At 39.9% G+C, this 19,253-nt stretch overlaps 1 protein-coding gene across 1 annotated transcript in view; it reads right to left on the bottom strand.

The window, feature by feature from the left end:
- The window catches only part of LOC102296948 (apoptosis-stimulating of p53 protein 2), a gene marked incomplete at its 3' end in the record, with an annotated part of 47,202 nt that overhangs the window by 5,247 nt on the left and 22,702 nt on the right, over positions 1–19,253 (bottom strand). Inside the window, 5 exon segments of the mRNA XM_042228097.1 lie at positions 1,407–1,803; positions 3,048–3,151; positions 3,454–3,576; positions 3,720–3,939; positions 4,108–4,272. Of these exon segments, the coding sequence (XP_042084031.1) occupies positions 1,407–1,803; positions 3,048–3,151; positions 3,454–3,576; positions 3,720–3,939; positions 4,108–4,272 (1,009 nt within the window).

Below are 19,253 nucleotides of genomic sequence, written 5' to 3'. Positions count from 1 at the left end.
ATCTGTGAGATTGTTATGAGTAATTTTTTACTGCTGATCTGCACTGTGTTGGCACATGACATTGAAGAAGACAACGGGATGAATTATAGCCTTAATTTAAGGATATAATTCCTCCCCTTGTACACTTTCAGAAAGACATCTGCTGTGATGAAATCTATTCCTCACTGCTGTGTAATCCATTATTGTAGATTGAAATGTTATTAGGAAATGATCAGACAAAACAGGGTTTTCAGGAAATACTGTTAACTGTTCAGTTTCCATCCCATATGTCACAACAAGATCTAGTGTATGATTAAAGTGGTGGGTGGGTTATTTTTTCATTTTGAATACAACAGATTAAATGCATGGATGATAAAATCACCTACAATAATTATTCTATTATTATTATTCTATCTGAGCACTAAATCAGATAAAAATTCTGAGAAAACAGCCAGAAACCACGAGGCCCAAGTGAACAATAACAAATAAAGCTGTTTATGTGGCTGCAATTTCAAATAAATTACAACTCTGCCTGTGTCTTTGGTTGATTAATAAGCTGGAGTGGAAGATTGCTGTCACACCCCGACTTATATTATTTAATAATAGACACTATTTTACTCTTTGGTGCATTTGTGGATACTATGTTTTTCTTTTGTTGTGATTTTTTATGTTTAAGTCATTATTTTGCTGATTTTTGGTTTGTTTTTTCTTGGTTTGGACACAGACACAGTCTCTAAGGGGATGGGGTTTTGGGGGATAACAGGGGGAGAGAAGCTGTGGAGAGGCGTGTAAGACTGCGACTCTGCTTCCTGATCCCAACGCTCGATAGTCACGCTTTTTTTGTGGGGGGGAAATTATTAGAGACATGGACAGTTTGGTGGTGTGGTGGTGTGAAGAGTGAAGAGGCCAAGGTACTAGTCAGTTGGCTACGAGCTAAGCTAAGGTAGTGAGTCCCTAAAGATGAATGAATACTTTGAATATAATTAGCGGGTTATTCAACAGAAAGTGTGCTTTGGATAAAGCATTTAAGGATTACACTATGTAATAATATAAGTTTTTAGATCAAATTTGAATCGAAATAAGCTACAGAAAACACCACTGTGTGCTGTAACAGGAACAGGAAGTGATGCTCTACCCCAAGACCAAGTGTTGGCAAGTTTGTCGCACACACCTTATTTTTCTGCAAAGATGTAAATGCAAAAGCCTCTCCCCTGTTGACTGAATTTTGGTGTTTTGGTGAAATTTTTTAAATTCATATTTTTCTACTAAGACATACTACATTTTGGTGAATAAGGAGGACCAGTGCTTCCAAGGACCAATCTTACACTGATCAAAATAATCAGAAAAATCACTTTGGCCATAATTGTTCTGCCCTATCTTAACAGGAAGAGTATTCTAATACACGGGCAACCGTATCAGTGGATTACCTCGGGGCTGGCTCCGCGGCAGTGTTCCTTGGCCACTATGTTGGTATCCCTTCCCCAGTGTAGCCTGCTGGGTTTACATCGAGTAGATTGAGGAAGCCGCCAGGGTCTGAGGTTTCTGAAGCACAGGTGGGGGACAATCAGAGAGTTCTGGGGTGTAAGGTCGCACAGCAGCAGCTGGAGGACTCTCCTGCTTGTTGGGCAAAGGGAGGGTGTTGCTATGACTGGACAGAATTCCTGGAGCCCTGAGGGGGGCCCCAACTGGCTTCCCCTTACCAGGGAAGGTGCCAGTGTTATAGGGGGCTTTGGAGAAGGCTGACAGGCCAGAAGATCGGAATGGTTTGGGCTTGCTGGGAACTGGAGGTGGTGCTGTCAACTTGGAAAGACTTTTGGATGAGACCTGAAAGTAAAATATAGCAAACGTGGAAACACAGGGTTATACTCAGAGATTGATGATATAACTGCAAAATACAGAAAATGAAGCAATAAATCAAATATCAAAATGAGCTGAAATGTAAAATGGCTTTACATTAAAATTGTAAGTGCTCAGCAGCTATTAACCAGTTTGAGTTTGACTTTTCATATTTAACCTTACAATTATTGTACTGTAATTGTCGGGCTATAAGCCGCTACTTTTTGCACAAGCTTTGAACTCTGCGGCTTTTAGTCAGGTGCGGCTTTTCTGTGGATTGTCCATGATTTTTGTGATATCGTAAGAGGATTTGTTTTGTTTGTTCCGCTGTTGTACGGCACTACGTTGCCTGGCGGAAGGGCATGTGATCAGACACACAGTATCGGGGTTCAAGAGTGGTATGTTGGTCACATGTCCGTCCGCCAGGCAACGTAGTGCCGTACGCGTAGCGCAAAAAACAAATTTCAAAGTAGCGCTACGCGTTCAGCGGGAGGCGTGGATGATGAGCGGCGATAAACTTGCGAAAAGCAAGTTATGCTCAACTCCACCGGTGGATTCTGACAGCGTGGAAAAGTGTGAAAACATCCACGATCACCAACGGATTTCGAAGGGCTGGACTGCTGCATGATGGAGAGGAGGACACCGCCACGGCCCTTCTGAGGGTGTTCGACTCCGACACTGACAACGAGGATTTCTTTGGTTTTGAAAGTGACAACGAAGGAGAGAAGAAGAGTGGATGACGAAGCAATCATGAGCCTGTTTGTATCCGACACTGGAGGAGAGGACTTTGGTGGTTTTAGTGCAGGAAGATGGTGGTGAATGACTGACTTTTCTTCTTGTTAAATCCGTGTCACTGCACCTGAGCCTAAAAGGTAGTCTGAATCTATTTTTCTGGTGTGCTGTAGGTTATTGTTATGTACTACATTTGTTACTCATTTATGAAGCACAGTACATGTTTCGTACTTGTAATTACCAGTACTTGTACATATACCTAAAAAGTTATGCAAATATGTACCCATAACTTGTTTTTCAAAATATTAATAAAAGTTATGTCTCCAAACAGCCATCTCTTTCCTGACAATTCGCTTTGTGCATATTCTCTTACATATGATAAGTCAACATTGAAGCACCTGCGGCTTTTGGTCAGGTGCGGCTAATGTATGTAGAAAACAGGATTTTCCCCTGATTTTAGCTGTATGAGATGTAGAGACTAAATGGAAGCCCACTGATACCTGATTGTCCCTGAGCAGGTTCTCTGTGGAACGATTAGATCGTGAGGGGATGGGAGGAGGAATGTCAGACCCAGAGTAGCTCTTGTCTATGGCGGTCTCACCACCTAGAAAAGAGAAAGTAACTCGAACATCCGTGGGACTTTGTTTAAACACTTTTCTATCTCCCAGATCTCATTCCTTCTATTCTCAGGTTGATTAGCCTGTCATTTGTACATGGTATTCTATGAATGCATGGATAGACCATCCTTAAATTAGGTTTTCAGTGAATGTCTCAATGTCTCAATGAATCAGCATGCCTGAACGTTTATGTGTCAGATTAGAAATGTAGTAACAAATGATTGTAAAGGCATAGAAAGTTTAAATCCTCTTTCTGCAAAAGGTAAAACAGAAACAGGACCTAACTGACCTGAGTTGCGGCAGCTTAGACTCGACATGCGAGGCAGAGTGGAGGCATGCTCGTAACCCCTACTGGATTCGGAAAATGAGCTTTCCCAGTCAAAGATCTTGCTTGTTTTTAAGGTGTTGAAACCTGTGAGGCAGAGATAACTACATCAAGTAGAGTTTTGGTACTAGAAATAGAAGTGACTAACTCAGACTCAAATAGTGTTTCAGCATGCTAGGACAGACTCAAAACATAGAAAAATATATTTCTTACATCACGGAAACATGTACCTGAGGCTGGTTTGACAGGCCTAGGAGGTGGCTTCAGTGATGAATCAGCCATGGGCAGGGTGACAGTGCCATCTGGGTATGCTGGCTTCACCAGAATCTCCTGGCGGACCGGCACAGGTGGCCCCTGAGAGCTTGATGTGGAGGATGACTGGATGTACGGCCCCACCGCTGCCACTCTGGAGCCCATGCTATATTGTGGGGCTGTACAGTCTGAAGCCACCTGGAGTGAGCAGAAATGTTTGACTGCTGCAGCCTTTTCGATCAGTACTTGTATATTAAGCAAACAACAACAAAGCAAAAATAAATGTTTTGTACAAAAAACAAACAAAAGAAAACTTGAAATTGTAGAAATCTACTTTTGCTGATATTTTTTCCTATATAAACTCACTGGCTGGTTCTCACTCTGCTGCAAAGCAGCCTTTTTCTTCCAGAGCCGTTCCCGGAGTTCAACCAACCGACGGTCCATCGCAGCTACTTCCAAGTTCCTTTTGTTCAAGCTGTCTCTCTGCTGCTGCAGCCTGCCACTATGATCCTGATTCAGCTTGTTTCTTAGCTGTTTGGAAAGGAGGGGGTGAGAAGTCAAAGTATGATTGAAAACCAACAGAAAAAATATTGTCTAGAATAATTTATTAGACACTAGGTTTAACCTCCTAGCAACTGTAGCTGGAAGTACTAACAGTGTGAGATAGAGGTATGTACAGCCTGATATCAAATCACTCCCTATATCAGTGGTTCCCAAACTTTTTTTGCTAGGCCCCCCTTTGTTTTATAAGAAAAATGTTCATTTAGTTTACATTTAGTAAACAATTAAACAAATACAAGTAACCTGCAATAAATTACAGGTAGTAATAAAATACACTACTAACTCTTTTACGCTACATCCACACCTGGGTTTGGCTGTCGGAGGGGTGCTTTTTTGAACTGCAGGTCCTTGAAGGGTAATACAGTTTGAAGCTGGAGGATCGCTATATTAATATCCGAGAGAAGCTAGGTCCCCTAACTAGTGATGTGCAATACCACTGATTTCCTTTCCGGTCCGATACCAAGTAATATTCAGGGTGGTATCGACGATACTGATCCCCTCCGGCAGAACCAGGCTCAGGGAGGGGCGGGGCCATCTGCTGCGACCGGTTGGGGTGAGAGAAGGAAGACAGGATAAAGACATGCTGTGGAAGAGAGACAGAGGTTAATAACAGATATGATTCAATGCAGAGAGGTCTGATTAACACATAGTGAGTGAGAAAGGTGACTGGAAAGGAAAAACTCAATGCATCATGGGAATCCCCCGGCAGCCTACGTCTATTGCAGCATAACTAAGGGAGGATTCAGGGTCACCTGGTCCAGCCCTAACTATATGCTTTAGCAAAAAGGAAAGTTTTAAGCCTAATCTTAGAAAGTAGAGATAGTGTCTGTCTCCTGAATCCAAACTGGAAGCTGGTTCCACAGAAGAGGGGCCTGAAAACTGAAGGCTCTGCCTCCCATTCTACTTTTAAATACTCTAGGAACAACAAGTAGGCCTGCAGAGCGAGAGCGAAGTGCTCTAATAGGGTGATATGGTACTACAAGGTCATTAAGATAAGATGGGGCCTGATTATTTAAGACCTTGTATGTGAGGAGCAGGATTTTGAATTCTGGATTTAAAGAACAAAGGGAAGCCAAAACAGGAGAAATATGCTCTCTCTTTCTAGTCCCTGTCAGGACTCTTGCTGCAGCATTTTGGATAGCTGAAGGCTTTTCAGGGAGTTTTTTGGAATCCTGATAATAATGAATTACAGTCGTCCAGCCTGGAAGTAATAAATGCATGAACTAGTTTTTCAGCGTCACTCTGAGACAGGATATTTCTAATTTTAGAGATGTTGCGCAAATGGAAGAACAGCAGTCTTACATATTTGTTTAATATGTGCTTGAAGGACATGTCCTGGTCAAAAATGACTCCAAGGTTCCTCACAGGTTACTGGAGGCCAAGGTAATGCCATCCAGAGTAAGAATCTGGTTAGATACCATATTTCTAGCTTTTCAGGGCCGAGTACAATAACCTCAGTTTTATCTGAATTAAGAAGCAGAAAGTTAGCGGCCATCCAGGTCTTTATGTCTTTAAGACATTCCTGCAGTTTAACTAATTGGTGTGTGTCATCTGGCTTCATGGACAGATAGAGCTGGGTGTCATCAGCATAGCAGTGAAAATGTATGCTATGTCTTCTAATGATGGGGAGGTCAGCAAAAACGACTGCTTCAGCACACACTGTGACGTGCACAATCATGTACACATACAGCCTGGTTTACAAATAACTCTGTCATCTGGCAACTACAAGTGGTTCCTTGATCATATCATTGTTGGAACATAAAGAGCTCATACTGGTCCTCCACCTCCGTGTCGACTCACAAAGTCACCTCACTTATTACCTAGCAGCTCCTGCTTCTCTGGAGGCATCTTGCAGCAGGCACTATACCTCATCTGTGGCAGTCGGTGAGATTTAATATAAATGATTCATGAACACACACTAGTAGGGTTTAGTTTTAAAAAATGAACAGGCTTGGCTTGACATATTCATCATGTATTCCATACTACTTTAGATGCTGTAATAAGTACAAGAACCCTACTGACATGAAAGTCTAATATGAGCCTGCATATTCAGCTAGAGTGCATGCTGCATTGATTACTATGTTATTATCTTTGCATAAATCATTCTCTAACTCAATGTTAATTATTCGTGTGTTGCATGCTAGACATTCAGAAGTTCCGGTGCTCCTAACTTCTCATTAATCTGTATTTGGAGTCTACTGTGTTTATAGATATGGCAACTATTTTTTCACGCTCTACTCTTTATTTCCTAACTGAACAAAATGTTAGCGAGCATTATTACATCTTCTTGTATTGATCTCAAGGTAGTATATAATCTGTGAGATATATCATGTGGTTCAACCCACATGATGCAGGGTGTATTCATGAATCCATATCCTACCCAAGATCCTTCTCTATGGATCTTTCTGAAGAAATTTTGATGTGTGATTGAGTATGTCACAGAATCAAAAAACGATAATAGACATGTACCTAGGTGTTTAACACCCTCTCGCTGAGATGGTGTTGTCGCGTGGCTTTGACTTACGTCGCAAACTACCTCGTGCGCCATATAAGCGTGATCGATGATTCACTCGTGTTTGTAATAGGTTGAAGTATCTCTCCCGGTCCCAGATCTTGAGCCCAGGTTGAGAGGTAAATGTGAAAGAACAACAGACTCGAGACATGGTATCTTAGATACTACTTTGCCCTTTTGGACCTAAATAGTTCCTCTTCACTTAACATACAAAACTATGAGTCAGTATCCAGATAATCCTTGAAAGGTTATATTTGTAATTACTTCTACACTTAGATTAGAACAAAGCGTGTCGCAACCACTTGGATCGGTGCGATAATTTATATTACGTGATGTCTAGGTGAGCTATTACGTTGAAAGTGTCACACGTACAGATAATCATGTAGATGAGGTAGTACTATAAGAGAGCGTTGTTAATCATCAACTTCTTTTAATTCTCATTGTCCATATACGGCAGTGGTCATACCAGCGACTTTTGTGAGTGAGCGCATTTACATCATGGCCTTTTTTACTGGTGTCACAGCGGTTGGGCTTATCTCGTTTTTATACAGCGTCAACTTTAATCTTATCTGAACCTGTAGTGTTGCAGTTAAATGTTGAAGTGCTTACAGAACAGGGCTACACAGGGTTATGTGAAAAGCTATGTCTCATACCTACATGCCTGAGTAATGCGCTTACTCATTATGTGTAGGTTACACTAATTTCTCAAGTTCAACTTTTTCTGGAAAATCCAAGATCCATGTTTAGAGGAGACGTCTCGTCTAACCTCTCAGCAAATTCATCAACTTAGACAGACGCTGCAGTTCTTATTTTTTATCGTTCCTTCTAAAAGTGCCTGCACCTTTAGTTAACAAAAAAGAATAAATACCGTACTGCAGGTCTGAGCGCTGCACCGGACCACACCTGGACCGCTAGATCGTGTTTTGTTGAAAGCTACAAACGGCTAAGTCGTCAAAGAATCCTGATTCGAGTTGGCAGTCAAACAAAACACGTTTCATTCCAGTGACTTAAGTTAGACTTGAGGTGGCCTTGACTGGGCTTATTCCCAAGTGCACAAAACAAACCTTTCATGTGGAAGGCATACGCCTCGCTATTACAAGTAATGCGTTCCCCATCTTTTTCTTACACACAGAGCATAAAGTGTTTACGACCCCGTGTTTTAGAGGTCACATTCAGACTTTTATTCATTACTCTGTCATGTCAAATGAGTCTATCAGCTTTCCCCATCCCATGCATTTATGTGACTGAGGTTGTTAAACAAAAATGCGGTGAAAGGTGGTGACCATGACCTTTGACCCAATAGAAACGTAGATACAAATGTCAAACCAATAACTAGCTTCCTTCTCAAAGCAACCGATTGCCTAAACAGAAGCAGTTGCTGACGAGTAATTCATCGGCCACATTGAGCAAGAAAGGGGGAAAGACACGGATAAAACAAATGGGCTGCTTATCTGGCTCACAATGCGAGCATTTTTAATGAAGCCTTTATTAGTTTGTTGAAAATTACATTTTCTTTTCCACAATTAAGGGGAAGTTGCGCTTCCTTTTATCAAGGTTCCCCATCCATGCGCCAGGTTTATAACCTCGAAACCTACAGAGCATTCATATGAACAATTACTAGGTAGAACATAAGCACTCAAAGGCCTTTAGATAGCAATAGTGCAATATATCCGCTTTCTGTGTTTCCAGTGTGACAACTGATAAACTAATTGTGCATAGACTATAATAACACATGGTAATATAATTAATGGTCTCCAGATGTGGGAACAAGCAGGAAATCTTTTATATAACCTCTCTACCCAATTTCAGTTTATGAATGTGCTTGTTGCCAGATGATCATATTTCAAGTCTTTGAACCATGTCGTTTGAGGTATTTTAAGTGTTTTAGGGGTAAAACTGGAGGACCCTCATGTTTGTTCCTTCCATCTAGAGCTGGTTTTAAAATTCATCATGGGCAGAGGGTAAGGGGGCCCTAAGCAGGGAATAAAGGGGCACTACTATCACCACGCTTTCTCCAGCTGGGAGAGTGGACTCAAGCCTGCAAGCACAACGTCTAATAAGTTCAATTCAAAGGGATTTATAGATTTTAACATTCAAATTTATAATGTCTGGTTTGCATTTGGGAGGTCGGCTTTTTAACAAAAGCACGACGTTATAAATGCTCACGAGAAAAGAAAAGGAAGCCGATTGAGACAAGAAGCACGGCGGGACAGATTGTATCATAAATCTGAGGGAGAAACTGGACTGCAGACAAGTCAGAAATGCATAGCCATTCAAAATGATATGTTTATTTTATTTTGTTAACTATTATCCCAAAATTGCAATTTGTATTTTGCCCATTTACCCCTTCAACTATTTTCAAGCAAATTTGTGTTTGCTTAGTGCACTTTATAAATTAAATTGTCCCAGTTTCTATTCTGCTTTTCCTTCTGAGTTGGGATTACAATTTAGAGGGAAAAGTGTGGATTCAGTGGACGAACAGAACAAGGCCATACAATTTAACAGAGCCACAGCCGTACCCATGTGAGCTACCACAACACAATATACTGTACAGACTCAAGTACAGTACAGGAGGAGTATGGCTAGAATGCGTGGTATAAAATATGCATCATTATTTGTTTTTGGAGCATAGACAATGTGGGCTGTTCAATATTTCATACAGTCTTGCTGAAATGAAAGTTAAACTCTGAAACCCAGATGTTAGGCTAATGAGCAGGTCTTTGATAAACACCAAAAGAATAGCAACACCAACATAATGCTGTGCTGGGTGGTGACAGTTTGATACGAGTGGCGAAAACAGCACTTTTCTTTGTTTTTGCCTTTCAGTCGGTACAACAGACAAACTCTAACAAGCATGTGTGCCATCTGGTACAGGCTGTATAAACACTTTTTCATGCTTTTCTCTTGAATTGTGCATTTTGACCTGTGAATCTGGACCCAACAGCAGGACTCGGGAATACAGTTATGGTTTAATTTGAGTCTGATTTATTGTAGTAAGAGAAGAAACTGAGGAGAATGGCAGATGGCCTTGGTTGGCTGTCTGCAGTTGCAGACTGAACTGAATGGCTGGAGAGGGGGGCTGGTGTGGTGAACTAGAGCAGGTAATAGAACACAGGAGAGATGGGTTACTAAAAGCTCAAAGTAAACAAAGCACAAAACTGAAAGTTGGCTGTAGCCACAAGTCCTACATGACAAATGAAACATCTTGGAACCCAGTAGAGGAGAGAGTTATCCAGTTGGGTCACGTGAGAAGATACACCTCAGGTGTGCAGTTTGATCAAGCAGTTGGAGAGCTTGCAGCCACACCCAGCGTACACAGTGACTTACACATACACATACACACACAAACCCATCCCCTGGCATAAACACACACAATAGGAAAAGACAGAAGGGGCAATCCAATGGGAAACAAAAGGAGAAAACAAAAGGGAAATACAGGAGGAAAAGGAGGAAATCCCATCCCCTGGCATAAACACACACAATAGGAAAAGACAGAAGGGGCAATCCAATGGGAAACAAAAGGAGAAAACAAAAGGGAAATACAGGAGGAAAAGGAGGAAATCATGCCAACACTGCAATACTGTATCAGCCCGAATCCCATTCATACACAAATACTATATATTCACACCTGACAGCTGCTTCATACATCTGCTTTATTTTGCAAGCCAGGAAACTCACATTTGACCATTCATGCTCAGTGATCATGCTTAAGGGGACGTTAACAAAAACTATACATATAGTATGTATAGCTTTTTAGCTTCACTGTCTTCACTCAGTTCTACAGCAAATTTTGGTAACATTTGAAGGACTCTATTTTTCATTGTCATTTGAAGGGACTTCTTTTAAGATATTTCTGGTTCTTTTAAAATACCACTTATTGCACCTCAACCACATGAGAGGTTTCCAAATGTAATGAATGGACTGTCTTTTTTAGTATGCTCTCAGGACCCAGTAATTATGAATAAAATAAAATTGCGTTCCCCATAATGATACTGATGCAAAGATAAATAGATCAAAAATATATAATATGCAGATAAATGGCTGCAGGAGCACCAATATTACAGAAGCAACGGTACTGAGGCAGCTATTGTCAGCTAAGACAGAAAAGATGATGGGGTTTTTAATCTGTTATGGCAGTGGTGCCTGGAGACTTGTCCATTTTGACTTAGCTTTTAATTGGAATTCTAGAATCTAATAATACACCTATGTCCTGTAGTGTAACAGCGAAGGTGGTTTTAAATCTTACACTTTAGGAGGGATGAACAGAAAACATAAAAGTATGAGAGGCTAAAATAAATCTTGTGATAAGTCTTGTGTACACCCTTTTTCAGTTCAAGGATTTATGTATCAGGAAGTGATTAAAATTTAAAAAATAAATAGTCCTTACAAGGTCCTAAAATTACTGAAACACAACCTCAGATGAACAGCAACACATGACCTGTTACACTGTGTCGTTAAAGGAAACCAAAGTTCCTTTGGGTACATTTGGCCACTCTTCTTTTACAACAGTGGTCCCCAACCGGGCCACAGGCCGGTACCAGTCCGTGAGTTGTTTGGTACTGGGCCGCGAGACTTGAGACTCACGTTGGAAATTTATGGTTTTCAGAGTTTTTACCGTTAACTCTGTTTCCCTCGGTCTTTCCTGTGTTGTAGTTGTGTGTCTTATTTTGAAATAAATATTTACACGATACCATAGCGACCAGAGAGCATTAAGGCTCAGAGAAGAGGATGTTACTCTCAGTGTTGTTGGTGTATTTCAGGAGGACGCTGCTAATAAAGTTACACAATTACACAGTGAATTTGTAAGGCTTTACACGTTACTATAGCGACCAGAGAGCGTTAGGACGTTACTTTCAATGTTGTAGGTGCATTTCAGGAGGACGCTGGTAATAAAGTTACGCAATCACAGAGTGAATTCGCGTTTATCATTATATTTAGAAAATACCACAGTTTTTGTCTTGGTCATATCATTTTATTGTGTTGTATTAATCCTCGACACCTTAAAGGCTGGTCCATGAAAATATTATCTGACATTACTGGTCCGTGGCACAAAAAAGGTTGGGGACCGCTGTTCTACAACATTGATTCAGTTCATTGAGTTTAGTGGGGATTTGTTTGTGCACAGCTCTCTTAAAGCCCTGCTACAGCATTTCGGTCTGCTTCTCTGGATGTTGACTGGGCCATTGCAGCACCTTAATTATTTTCTTTGAGTCATTCTGTTGGAGATTTGCGGCTTTGCTTGGGATCATTGTACTGTTGCATGACTTTACTTTGGCCATGCTTTAGCTGTCTGACAGGAGTTCACGGTCAGCTCATTGACTGCAAGGTGTCCAGGTCTGTGACTGCAAAACGAACCCAAATCATCAGCCCTCCACCACCGTGCTTGACGGTTTGTATGAAGTGTTTGTGACATGCTGTGTTTGATTTTTGCCCAACGTGGTGTTGTACATTTAGACAAACATCTCCACTTTGGTCTCATCTGTCCAGAGGTGATTGTTCCAGACGTCTTGTGGTTTGCTCAGATGCAGCTTTGCAAACCTAAGCTGTGCTGACGTTTTCTATCAGAGAGATGCTTTCTCTTGTCAACCCTTCAAAACAAGCCATATTTGTCCAGTTTTCTTCTAAATGTACGGTCGTGACCTTTAATATTTAACATGCTAACCAAAGTTTGGAAAGTCTAAGATGTAGCACTTGCATAGTTGGAATTTGCTGTGGTGTCTTGTGAAAATACTGGCAACTGTCTTGAATGCTTCTCATTTGTGAGTAAGTCTTCCCACTGTAGGATGCTGGACTTGAACTTGTTTAGAAATGGCCTTATAACCCTTCCCACATTGATAGGCAGAAAACTTTTTTTAAGGTTACAGCTGATATCTTTCCTGGTTGGGACTATGATAACATATACACTAATAATCCAAACCAACAAACTCCAAAATGTCTGCTTTTAAAGAGGTAATGATGATCAAATAATTATCTGCACATGGCTGCTACTTATCCTCTTAACTCCTATAGAAACATACAGATTCTTTATTTTGGTTTAGTTTTTGTTAAATCTATAATGTGTTGTTAAACACAGTATAATATGTGATGCCTTGTTGTTCATCTGAGGTTGTATTTAAGTAATTTCAGAAGCTGATAGGGACCAGATGTTTTTTTTATTATTATTATTATGCCCCAAATACGTAAAACTGTAGAACTGAAAGACAGTGTACTTTCTTTTTCACACTGTGTTTTAAATATGAAATAGTAAAGAAAGCATCCAAAGGACTTACAGTACAGAGTACAACATGCTTTGATGTTATTTTTGAATCATTGCACTAACATTGTTAAGTCATTTTTGTATAATGAAGTAAAGTAAAAGCAAAACTGCGATGATCTGCTTGTAAAAACATATAAACTAAAATCTAGCAGGAAAAACATCCAAGTCACACGGCGCACTATTATCACACAGCAGCACGGCGAGGTTTAAGACTGTTTTTGTACTGTGACGTGGACATGCAGTGCCTATAGTCCATAGGGAACAATAACATAGTCATCACCTCTGACACATGTGTTTATGCAGCCCAAATGCTTTCCACAAATGTCTGAAACCAAGATTTATGTATGTGCGTGCTTTTATCTTCACATGTGCATGAGTGTACCATTCTGTTTCTTTAGTTATGGGGAAGAGTGAAGACAAATAAGACAGAGGCATTATACTTTTGAATGAATACATGCAAATACTGGGTTAGATGATTTAGTGGCTTCAAGGAGTGATGGCTTTGGATCAGGCTCATGGCATCATCCAGTATAATGTACTTAAGTGTTCAAAAGCCATCCACGAAATTCTACCCAGACCAGTAATTAACAGTTTTATTTATTGGCATTTGCTAATGTAGTCTACAGTGTCTTAGCTTTATCCACTCTTTTCTAAGAGCAAGGGATGTGGCATGGCCTAGCAGTATAAAGTAACACCTTGTACTGTCTGCTAAAAACATGACCCAGAGTGCACTAGGTTGGCTCCATGGGGGAAAATACAGACACGGAAACCATTCAGCTTCTTTCCCTTCAGAAAGGACTCCACTCATGTGTCGAAGGCTCTGTAAAAGGGACAGTAAATGTCTCTTGGCTTGTTTACCTGCACCTAAGTGCACCTATAAAACAATGGGGATGTAGTTTTGGTAAGGTGAGCAAGCGAAATGCTGAGGTTTTAGGAGAAGGTACGCATTCATGTTCCTTGTACAGCTCTTTGGATTAAAGTTCCTGTAAATGGCATTTGTTTTGTTCTCCAAAGAAAAATGAGGTGCTATCATGCTACTGCATCTACAAGTCTAATTAAGTGTTTCACTCAAAGTAATTTGACTTGTAAATTGATAAATACTGTGCAAGAATTCCTTTCTAACTTGTGGGAAGCTAGGGAATAAAGGAGTTCCTCTAAGAGATGACAAAACGGTTTGTAAATAGGTTTGGATGAGTTGTTCCCAGCACATCATCTAATAAATGCAACATTTTGTTCTACCATTTCTTTATTCTTTCCTTCAGCTTTGCTGTTCCTGCCTCCAGGTGTAAATCATGTTGAATCTGTAAAACTTATATATATATTCGATACAGAGCATTGCCAGACAGATTTACAGTTTAAAAAATGCAGTTCAAAAGGCACAATACACAGACAAACCCCACTATAATGAGTAGAAATGCGAACCTAGGGGGCATTTAGAGTTCACTTCAACACTCCAATTCATCTTGCGTCAACCCTCCGCTGGTTTATATCTTCCTGTCACTTTCTCAAGCTCCATCCTCACGCTTGTCGTTACGATTTGACGAATCCTCTTATTATCGGTGATGCATTTCAAAAATTTCTCACCGCACACAAACCTTTTCTGATGTAACCGGCTCCTGACATTGTTTCATGACTCAGAGTCTCAGCATAAACACTGACAATGCATTCCATAAATAACTGGCTTAAACTGTATTATCGGTGATGCATTTCAAAAATTTCTCACCGCACACAAACCTTTTCTGATGTAACCGGCTCCTGACATTGTTTCATGACTCAGAGTCTCAGCATAAACACTGACAATGCATTCCATAAATAACTGGCTTAAACTGTGAATTACCAAACAAACAGTGTAGCTGCTGAGCATTCAGCCGTATATCACAGTAGTTCGGAAAAACCTCTAACTCTGCTAGCGTGCAAAGGGACCCAGTTTTGTGTCTCTAAATTAGATAGACATAAGTTCTAAAGAATGAAAGGACAGAAAAAAAAAGAAAAGAAAAAAGATGGTGCCCTTGGTATTATCACTGTGGTATATGAGGGTCATTTTTAAGCAGAACATTCTGTGTGTGGGTTTCTCCTCTAACACCAACAAGCACGGGTGCTGCAGTCACAGCAACATTGTCATGCTTTTATGTGGTCAGGCATTACCATTGTATGGGCCTCAAATGCATTCTCTCTGGCTCTTAATGGGCCTGATGGTTTTATATTAAATGAAGAGAAGAGGGGCAGTTAGAAGCCACAAAGCCACAGTCTGGCTGGCTATCAGTCTGTTAAGTCATAATTATATGCTTTTGTTTAGAAAGGCATGCTTTTGGGTGGGGCTTACTCCATCTATTGTTGCAACATCAATAAATCCTTGCAGCGCTTGCTAATGAACAATAATCCCCCACACCCTTCTTACTACTGTTTAATTGGTTAATTTATTAGTGCAATTTGATAGCCGGCCCAAGAGCTTATGAATAGTAGGATAATGATTGCTTTAATCCCTCAAAAGCAGAAGCAAACTTTTGCTTTGTGTTTATATTAAAGTGTAAACTCAGCGCTCAAAGCCGAGCCACTCTGTTCCTATTCATGACAGAACTGAAAGCAATTTCCACCGGCCCAGTTCTGTGCCGCTGAAGATTTATCTGCACACCGCTGTGCTCTGTTCTCCTGACCAAAAGGGATAGAGGAAGGCTTGTGGGTTAGAAAGTCTAGCTACTTTTTAATTGCTTTTAAAAGGAGCATTTGTGTTTTAACCTCTGCAACACCACTGAGAAAAAATACCACTGAATATCAGTCATATAATACAAAAAGGCCATGCAAACAGTTAAAATAAGCAGAATTGACTAGCAAACGTGGTTTCACTACACCAAAAATATAATCTAGGAAAAAATGTAAATCTGTGGAACACAAAGTTATGTTTTACATTTCTATTGTTATGTCACGTGCAACGAGACCGTCTCGAGGGACGTCAACTGCATTTCTATTGTTATGTCACGACTGAACAATTTAATTTGTTTATTTAAGCTGTTCTTATGTGTTGTTTTTATGGTTTTCAATCAGTTAAATCAGTTCAGTTCCCACCAGATGCAACTCTCCCATTGCCCCTCCTCGTCTTACTAAAAAATACTTTTTCTATGCAAGCCATATACATTTTTTATGTTAGTCAGTAGACTGTTTTTCTGTGTACAGTGGTCCCTCGTTTATCGCGGGAGTTATGTTCCAAAAATAACCTGCGATAGGTGAAATACGTGAAGTAGCCCGCTTAATTTTTTACAATTATTATAGATGTTTTAAGGCTGTAAAACCCCTCACTACACACTTTATACACTTTTCTGAGACAGGCATCGACATTTTCACACTTTTCTCTCTTGTTTAAACACTCTCAAAGTTCAAAACCTTACGTATTATAGAATAAACCAAAAATCCGTTTACTTCAAAGTTCAAACCTTCGTAGAAAAATAAGTCCAGTATTATAGAATGAAACCAAAGATCAAACCCAGTTTTCAGGTCCAGAACAAGGGAATAGAGCGAGAGAATTCAACATTAATGAATCAGTGGTATGGAAGTGGAGGAAGAAAGAAGAATGAGTTGAGTAACGTTTGACTTATCTGACTGTTTTGTTTGGCTTAATGCACCTTATAATCCGGTGCGCCTTATGGTCTGAAATATACGATAACTTCTACCTTCCTTTAGCACGTCCAGAAGTCCAACTTTTTGTGCGATTATTAGCATCTTCCTCTGGCTTATGAGGGTGCTACCACAGGTGCCTTTGATGGTGCAACATGTTTCGTCGACATTGTTGTGTTTGTTGGGGAGAAAACTCACAAGCATACAGTACAGCACTTCAGCGAAAAGTAAACCGAGCGATTTAGCAAGGGACCACTGTATATTGAAATATCAGTTTATTTCAGCATTACTTTTTTATATGGGTGTCTATGGGATAGTTATCCACAGGACGACTGCTGTTACAGTTACAGAGACGTTTTTACCAGACAGCAAGATATCAAGAAAAGTCAGCATTTTCAATTTATCCGTAGGGAAAATCCGACCTTAACTAAATCATTTACACTGAATTGCTAATGAGCAATCTAAAAAATGTCTTCAGTACCATATTAAAGTTAGGTTACACATGCATTTACAGCTACACCTATGTGTAGGTGACTTGCCAACATGAAATAGGCAACTACACAGATCTGAGTGTACTTTAATGCTGACAGTTAATTGCTGGCTGTTTGGTTCTTGGGTGCTCTTTACATTCTGATCATTTTACTTGTACTAATATCGATCTGGCAGCAATATCAGTTTTTGATCTTTGTGTATCTCTGCAGAAAAATCCCCTTCTATGTTTGGTTCCCCACTTTCCTCTATATTTATTTTTTTTCTTTCTCTCACTCCCAAAAGCTGATAATTATCTCACATTGGCATTGGAAGCTCATTAATACCTCGTCAGCATCCACAGAGAGAGCACACATCATTGATTAGATTCTCACCAAGGGTAGACTGAGATCCCCGGACTCTGTTTGTTTCCATATCCCTGGCTCGACATTAATGAGATAGTGAAAGGCAGCAGGATTTTGCTGACTCCATCCATGCTCAGAAGATGTGAACCATCCTTATAATTGCTAATTTACCCTTCCACACACCCAGCAAGTTTCTAAGATGCTGTTGAGACGCACCAGTAGGAAAAGCCTGCCCTTAATATCTCTTCAAAGCAACAGAGAAATGTTGGAGGGAGGAAGATGACATTTACTTTATGAAAAAAAGAAAACCCCAAACTGAGATCCACAAGTTAGATCAAACCAAGTATTTCAGACATGCAAACAAGAAGTACAGATTGTTTATTTTGTTTTTATCAAATATTCCTTTAGATGATAAAGGTTTGCAGTTGCAGACAGCCATAGTCAGAGACAAAAAAAATAAAGACCCATGCTTTTAAGTCAGCACAAATTCCTGCAATCCCATAATGAAAATAGTTTGACATTTAAAAAACAAAAATGGTAATATAGTGGCAAAACCAAAAGCTGTACACCACTTCTAAGTTAGCTGTTTGGAAAAAATTTAAAGAAAATCTTTGCTGACAGCACGGGCTATGCAGCCAAAGCAGGATTTGGCAGGTGGGCAAACCCTAAGCTCAGGTGTAGTGGGACAGCAGGGGCCCAACTACATTTACAGTATACAGGGCCATGTTACACGATCCTTTATGGCTGCTTTCCAACCCATAGCCAGTATAAAGGTTATTAAAGAATACAATCAGCTTAAATTTAAAGTGAGGAATCTGTCTAGAAGCAAGCGATTTTACTTAAAAGCCATATTGAAATGCATCTGAACACAAATATTTGCATTTATTTTGAAGCATTAACTAAATTAACTTTTATTTTAAAGAGAAAAAGACCCCCCCGAAAACTTCTCGTACAGAATATACAGTCAAATGTCACAAAAAAATGATTCAAAAGTTTCCTGCATCCAAATAAGGTTTAGTAGCAGTATCTTTCTATCTACATTTCATTCCAGTATTTAATGCCGTCTCTCTCTTTTTTAATGTCTCTGCTGCTACCCAGGACCTACTCTGGCAGTGACCACTGCACCAGAAATTCCACAGTCTGCACTTTACCGGCAACAGTCATCAAACTGAGCCACAACACTGCAAGCCTGTGCTTACTGTCTAGTATGAAATTATTGTCAAATTAGTTATTATCATTTAATTTACTTAAAAAATGAATTAAAACATTTCATGTAAACTTTAAATTTGCTCAGCCTTTACCTTAGAGAAGAGTCTCATCTTCCTCATATGTCCTCTTTTTCTTATATTTTTCTTTATATCAGAGACTGAAATTATCACACATTGTACTGTACACTGTACAGCACATAACTAAAAACTTTATGTGTCATATATATTGAACTGTTGGGGAAAAACGTTACTCCAGCTATGCTCACTCCTTTTCTGTAGAGCTAGCTAGAAGCTGAAGTACTGCAAGCACAACTTTGCATCTGAACTATGAACGTATCATAGGTATGAGGAAAAAGTATGTATGCAGGCAGGATCATGTGCTGACTTAATTGTCTCTGTGGCATCATCTAAAAGGCCCATCAGACTGCAGCTCATAAAAATGTCAACCCCTGGCTCTATGAATCACACAAAAGCTGTATTATAGATGCTTTTTTTCTTTCTTTATTCTTTCTTTCTTTTTTTTAGAATTTCGT

This window comes from Haplochromis burtoni, unplaced genomic scaffold (assembly GCF_018398535.1).
Source record: "Haplochromis burtoni strain Fernald_Lab_line unplaced genomic scaffold, NCSU_Asbu1 Contig_303, whole genome shotgun sequence".
Taxonomy (NCBI): domain Eukaryota; kingdom Metazoa; phylum Chordata; class Actinopteri; order Cichliformes; family Cichlidae; genus Haplochromis; species Haplochromis burtoni.
Note: the sequence above shows the minus strand (reverse complement) of the source record. Positions and strands in the feature narration are given on the sequence as shown.